Source organism: Anoplophora glabripennis, unplaced genomic scaffold, assembly GCF_000390285.2.
Source record: "Anoplophora glabripennis isolate ALB-LARVAE unplaced genomic scaffold, Agla_2.0 scaffold3948, whole genome shotgun sequence".
Classification (NCBI taxonomy): domain Eukaryota; kingdom Metazoa; phylum Arthropoda; class Insecta; order Coleoptera; family Cerambycidae; genus Anoplophora; species Anoplophora glabripennis.
In genome coordinates this window covers 1-7203 of record NW_019420025.1, presented here as the reverse complement: position 1 = coordinate 7203, position 7203 = coordinate 1, and the positions used below count along the sequence as shown (strand labels likewise).

The window sequence follows — 7203 nt, the reverse complement described above, 5'->3', positions numbered from 1 at the left end:
AACAAAACGAAATTTACCATCAACATAATAAAATTGTTTGAGGACATAAATAATTAAAATATATTGTTGGCCAAATGAACATATAATAGAAAATCTACACATTATATACAAATTATTATAATTTTTTACTTTTAGCAGAAAACTTTTAGGGATGCCTATGAGTCATTAAATTTTATTGCCAGGCGTTTTTTTGCATGTTCAACTGACATTGGGAAAGACTGTACTAGAAAGTGCTAAAGCCAAACTTCTGAATATCAAATCTTATTTTATTCACTGTAGTAGGTGCCAAGTGAGAATGAAATAAAAAAAAACACAATATTAGAGTTGAAGCAGAAACACTCGGGGACACTTCGGTTAGCCCGATTGGTGGCTGACTGCAACTCGAGACTTGACTCGAGCACAGCTGCTGACTGACTAATTTGATCGCAGCCAGAGCCGCTTTTTATAGGTAGACATAGGCCATGCGCACGCTGCATAGCAATACATTCTATGAAGGGTTATTGAAAATAGTTGTTTAAAAAATTTTGAGATATGTAGTCATATTTTGTGTTGTGGGATGTGGGTGATTCACTATATTTTGACCCCCTTTAACTTTTTTGTTTTAAGAGCTATAAAAAAATGTGAAAAGTTGCACGATTTTTTATAGTTTTCATTTTCAAAATGATAGTAGAAGAACAAATGAAGTCCAAACAAAATGACTGCAGATGTTAACTTTGTTAATTTAAATGAAACACCCTGTATATTTTTATTTATTTATTTCGAGGGTGGGGGGAAACCTGAAACTCGTGGGAACCAGTAGCTATGTTTGAATGATAGACAAGTAAAAATATAAATTGTTTATTTCAGGTAAAATTAAGTACATAAACATAATTACTGGTTAGAAAGTTAAGTAAATTCATAAAATATTTTTCTAATCAAAAAATCTATCACAGAATAATTTTATGTCAACAAATTATTTTTAATGATACTGATACTTAAAATCTTACACCCTAAAATAAAATTTGCGGTACTAAAAAAAATTGTCATTTTAATTTGGCCATATTGTATATAGCTGGTGGAATATGTATAATAATAATTTAATCATTATTAAATGTGCGTATCTATAAAACTGTACACATACCACTAAAATTAATCAAATTTGTAAAATAAAATTAGCTGTCGCAAAAGGGACATTTAAGTAAAATTTTAACAACCATCAATGACTATATATAAATACATTTATAAAAAATATAGGTAACAACTTACTAAATGCCACTCGTTAATATCATATAACTCATAATCTCATGATTTCCTTGCTGAGTAGATGTAACTAAATGTAAACGTCTTGTAAAATTCCATTTTAACGGTTAACGGACAGTCGCCAGCCTGTCTTCTTGACATACGTATTGAGCAACGTAATTACAGTAAAATATATATAAAATATATAAAATTATATAAAAATTTTGTTTGATCAACAAATATGAGATTCTCCACAATTTCCCTCCAAACCAAGTCAGTATAATTCGAGTATTAACCTACTACATTCCCGATTCAGCAATTCCTTCGTCATCTGAAAATAAACCACATAAAAAAATAGTATATCAACTCTAGAAATATAAAACAAAAATTTAACCTTCAAATCCTTGGTTTTCGTGTATTTCCCTTGAGGAACCAGAAAGATCTTTTCCTTCTAAAACTGCTAAAAGGCACTGATGAATACATATGTACTGTTGTTCGGTTTGCACCATCCACACACGTTCTTTTCTCATGGCATAAACTATTCCAAAGATGTCGACGTAGTCGCACACTAATATTTGCTGCAATATTCTATCCAAACATATAAACGTACCAGATCTACCAACGCCAGCGCTAAAAAATACCCGTATTTTCCTAACTTTTCCTTTTTCTATAAAAAATAAACAAACCTGCAATGAACCACAATGGGTCTTTGATCGGGAGGCACCCGTTCCCTAAATGCCCTTACAAACCTAACCAACGTATGAGGAGGATTAGGCACTCCAAAATCGGGCCATGTCGTGAAATGGAAGTGACGCACGACCCGCTGCTGTTCACCCTAAAAAAATGAAATGAGTTATTAACGTAACTTGAACTTGAAAGTAAAGATTCAAAAATAGTTCATTTTGATCGGAAACCTCAATAAAGTCATAAACTCAAGGAATCTGTTCATATCGGCTTTTAATTAACACCTTTTATTAAAACCAATGTCAACTAATCAAACTTAACACAGATTCAAGTCGTTTTGAGAATTTGAGAAAGTCGATTATGTAACAAAAGCGAGGCATAATTTATGGGGCAAGTTTCAGAACGATGTGGACCCAATAGTTTTATTAATATCTTCCAGGAAATAACCACAGAAAGATTAAGGATTTTCGAACAGGTTCAAAGCTAGCCATCGCTGCCTTTCGAGGAATGCCATTGATTAGAAAACCTATGCACCAAGTTAACCTAAACCCTTCTGGCAGGCTTCTCTTCCGGATTAGAAAAAGGAAAAAAAATCAATATTTATAATTGCGTACCAATCACATTCGGAAAGGCGTAGAAATTTCAAGATATAATAATAAATTGTTACAATGTTTAAGGAAAAGAAGAACAGATTCATGAGCATGAGCTGTTTTTAGGTGGATTTTTCAAGCTACAAAAAATTAAGTAATACGATGTTGACTAATCCACCCCCGTGTTGCTATACGGGGTCACGAGAGGAGAATATAATAATATCGGTAAATGTAAATTCAATCTGTTAGGTAATTACCAACATGATATGGTAAAAGTTATTTCAAAGTGTGCCCGAGACTTAAAGAGAGAGTTGGGCTGTCAGCTCGCTGCGAAAAAACCGTATGCCCTTTAAGGTAACGTTAATTATGTGCATGCTGACCAATGAAAAAGTACATTTAGCCGGTAACCGTGGAACATGCACCGGTAAAGGTAATTGTTAATTGCAAAAAAAATCGCGTTTTACAAATATATTTACACTTATGCCGAGCATACTAAACGGAATTTTAACAACAACAATTAATCGCAAAACGGTCGGCATACGGGCAGAGTAGAACCGAAGGGTCGGGTGATGCCCTTAAGTGTAAATAAACATTGCATTTGTAAATGGTAGTTACACGTATGCCTATTCGAAATTCAAAGGTTTTTGGCATAAAGTGCACAAATTCCAAAGGGCATACGGTTCCCGAAGGTCTTATTTCACACCTGTATGACTGTATTAATTGCACAGGTATGACAATAATAGTTACATGTATGCCCTTTTAATATATCATTCATTATGATGAGATTCATTATAAAAATCATCGGCATACAGTTTGTAAGGGATCTACCTGGTGGCATACGCGAAAAAGGAGTGCAAATATTTTTGGTATGTTCCAACAATAGTGCCACGTATGCCACTGTTATAAATTAAATAAAATAAATTTAAAAGAGAGCTTGTTAAATACATAAGAGTAAATAATATGTGTTAATTGATCCTTAGTTTGACTATCCTCTTACTTTGTGTTTGTATTTATATTTAAATTTAAAATGATTTGTGTATATAAGGACATCCTATTTAATAAACAATTATTATTATTAATATTAATATCTACCTAATTATGCAAGTTTTTTAAATGGCACACAAATCGACTGGAACAAAATTAATTTTATCTGATACGATGGCTGCGCAAATTATCATATCTATTTGTGAAGTTTTAGCATAGAAATTACTCCATCATTTTTGAGTTCTAGCTGAGACGCGGTATACCTAAGACTTGGAGTTTACACTTCATGGGTTCCCTCATCCCTTAAATGCTGTTCCCTATTTGGACCGCAATGCGCGTACAGGGTTATTCACTATATTTTGACCCCCCTTTAACTTTTTTGTTTTTAGTTATAAAAAAATGTGAAATATAAAAGATGCACGATTTTTTATGAAGTTTTCGAAAATGATCCGCGGATGTTAACTTTGTTAATTTAAATGGAACACCCTATATATTTTTTCATATTTGGATAGAACGCTACCTGTCGAGCATAGTCATATAGGGTTTGTTAGTTCCATTTCCAACAATAAGCGAGATACTAATAAAAAATAAAAAAGTTTTTTATTAAGAAAATAAGAAAGATATCTTGTAATTGTAAGACCTCTTTCAGACATTTCTACCCTTTTTTCCAATTATGTAAGGATTTACAGATTTAGTTGGAATATATTTTGACATATCGGACATGATTTTGTTCCAACCGATTGATATGCCATTTGTCAAACTTAAACAACAATATAATGGCATATATGGTGCTATCGTTAAAACATAACCTAAAAATTTGCTCTCTTTAAAACAGTTTTTTTAGAATGGGTTCCACGATAACCATTGTAAAACGTGTTTTTTTTTGCAATTAACAATTATCTTTATCGGTGCATTTTCTACGGTTACCGGCTAATTGCACTTGTTCATTGGTTAGCATGCGCATAATTAACTATACCTTGAAGGTATATGTGGAGAAATCATACGGTTTTTTTGCAGCGGGCTGACGGCCTAAGTGTCAAACCGACCAGGTGTGAATTAGCAAGTGAGACGAAGGCAGGGGTTGAAGCGAGGTGTCGAATCTGGGGATATCTCCAAAAAAATCCTTCTCACGAACGTCTGTTTTTCGGTAANCAGATTTTCCAGGGTAGGAATAAAATTAATTCTTAAAATTTGCATAATAATAGAAAATATCGTACAATCTGTGTGTGCATCGTATATAGGCATGAAATTATCCACAATGATTTTTAGGGGATGGTTTCCATGCTTATATTACAATAATCGAAGCACTGTTGTTGAGATAATCCACGTCGAAATTTGTAAAAAATAATCATCCATTTTTTGGCTGAGATGAATTTTTCAAGTCACTATAAATTACACACATAGTTCCTGTACATCAATACATTCTGAGTAAATATACCGACAAAACCATAGGGACGTCGGTTGCCAGATGGCAGCACCAGGATCGTCCATTCCCGAAATATGAAAAGCGACCCTCCTGCTATGTTAAATTAAGAAAAAAAAATCTCTCTAATGCTTATAGAAACTAAAATTGTCACTTACACGACAAACCATGAATTCACTTATATTCCAGTCAGGGTATCGAGATTCATTTAAAATTTGTACAGAAATATCACCATAATAGGCGGGCATCGTGTCATAAGGCCAATAGTGATCACATTTCTCTCTTCCCTTTTCGACGCACCGTGTCAACATAATTATAGCTCTTGAATTCGACTCCCATACCATCCTCCAAAAGTCGTCTCTTGTAGAATGCAATGGGCCTTGAGTCACCAAGAATTCTCTTGGAGAATTGTAACCCTAAAATATATTTAAGAAACGTCATATATTTTTATTTAATACTCGTATATACGTACTGGTACATAATTTGCATTGATATAGTCCGAACCTTCTTCATCGTCTACTGGTTGTAACTTAAATCGAGAGTGATCGTAAGGCAATATGTTCGTAAATCTATTTTTAGGCCTATTGCAAGGAAGATCGGCGAAAGTACACGGTTGGTCCCTGCCTACATGTTTCAGTTCTTCAAACTCTTCGCTAAATCTAAAACACGAAAATGAAAACTTAAAATGTACAGAAAATATTTTTTTGCGATAGAGATGTCATAGTTTCAAAAAAATGTTTCTTTACTTTTCACAAGAGGTCACAAAAAATTTAAAACAAGAAACGTCAAACAATTAATTATTCTACAAGATTTTAATTAATTTAAAAAAAATGCGAGAAACATTTTTTTTGAAAATCTTTTAAAGTTCAATTTAAAACAATTGCATCTATGAGTATTTTACCTAAAATCAGAATCAGCGGACATAATCCTATAATGATTAGAGAAATTCTCTATTCTCACAGGTCTGCTGGTTTCAATTACCGAATCTGGTAGAGATATATTGTCATTATTACGAGCTTCTGTTGCTTTTCTTCCAGCAGATCTTCTACGTCTTATGAATATAACTGTTATAAATAGTATCGCTATTAATATTACTGGTATTATAACTCCTAATATTATTGGTGTGTTGTCTTGATCTGCAAATAATTATTTAGTGAATTAATGTCATGTAATAATATGAATTTATCATTAAAAAAGGGTAGGTATTTCAATTTGAACATTTTGTTTTTCTTTTATTTTAGATTATTCTGTTATTAATTTGAAAATAAGCATATGGTGACAAAAATAATTTTTGTACTATACAGGCTGTTATAAATTTGTTTTTCATTATAGGGATCCCGCAAACGGTAAGAGATATGAACTAATGAAATTGGGGCAAAGCTGCATAATCAGTGGACCAACATTATGCCTCTAAAAAATCTAAGACATGATTAGTTTTCGAAATATTTGAAAAAAAAAAAACGAAATTTTGGAAATCCATTTTTGGTTCATTTCAACCTTGTTTGAGGTGATATTGAAAAAAGAACACTTTCTCATGGCCACTTTATGCCCTCTATCGAATGGCATAATCAATTTTTATATTAACGTTTCGTCTTTCCAGGACCATCATCAACTTCATTTTTTTAAATGACAAATTATTCTAAAAAATGAATATAAACTAAAACTCTAAATAAATATTTTAATATAGTTTAAAAAATTACAATAAATGTTCAAAAACATTTGCGTTTTGGCAAATGTTGAAAATAAAGATAACCGTAATATGATTGGATTTTTTTACACTGTAACCGCAATTGTGAAAGAGCATGTCAGATATATTTGTATGAATATGCTACAAAAAATTAGATCGGAATTTGTTTGAATTTTGAGTACTCGAGAAACCTAGAAATACGTATGGGCACAGGATTAAAACTCTAATAATGTTTTATTGTAACATGTGATGATAATAGTTTAAATAACTACAGGGTCTAATAACACTTAGATTGTCCGATAATTCAATAAACATACAAATACGAACGAATATATTGAAGATGAATTTTTCGAGACAAAATTCCTGAATCTGGTTCGGGTTGAGGCAGTACAGTACTGGGGGTCATGAAGGCTTGCAAAATAATTTATAAAATTTCCAGGTCTGTATTTAAAAAAATTAAGCTGATGATGGTCCTGGAAATATAAAAATTGATTATGCCTTTCGATAGAGGGCAAAATGTTGCCATGAGAAAGTGTTCTTTTTTCAATATCACCTCAAACTAAATTAATTAATAAATTAAAATAAAACAAAAACGGATTTTCAAAATTCCGTTTTTT

The 7203-nt window shown here is 32.1% G+C and overlaps 1 protein-coding gene across 1 annotated transcript; it reads right to left on the bottom strand.

The window, feature by feature from the left end:
- Positions 1 to 823: 823 nt before the first annotated feature.
- On the bottom strand, positions 824 to 6032 carry LOC108916697 (tyrosine-protein phosphatase 10D). Its single transcript, XM_018722995.2, has 6 exons — positions 5801 to 6032; positions 5372 to 5558; positions 5058 to 5315; positions 1905 to 2053; positions 1613 to 1848; positions 824 to 1549 (listed from the first exon to the last, which is right to left on the bottom strand). Exons 1-6 carry the CDS (start codon positions 5821 to 5823, stop codon positions 1518 to 1520), a joined length of 885 nt encoding a protein of 294 aa, XP_018578511.2. The 5' UTR covers positions 5824 to 6032; the 3' UTR covers positions 824 to 1517.
- Positions 6033 to 7203: the final 1171 nt, after the last annotated feature.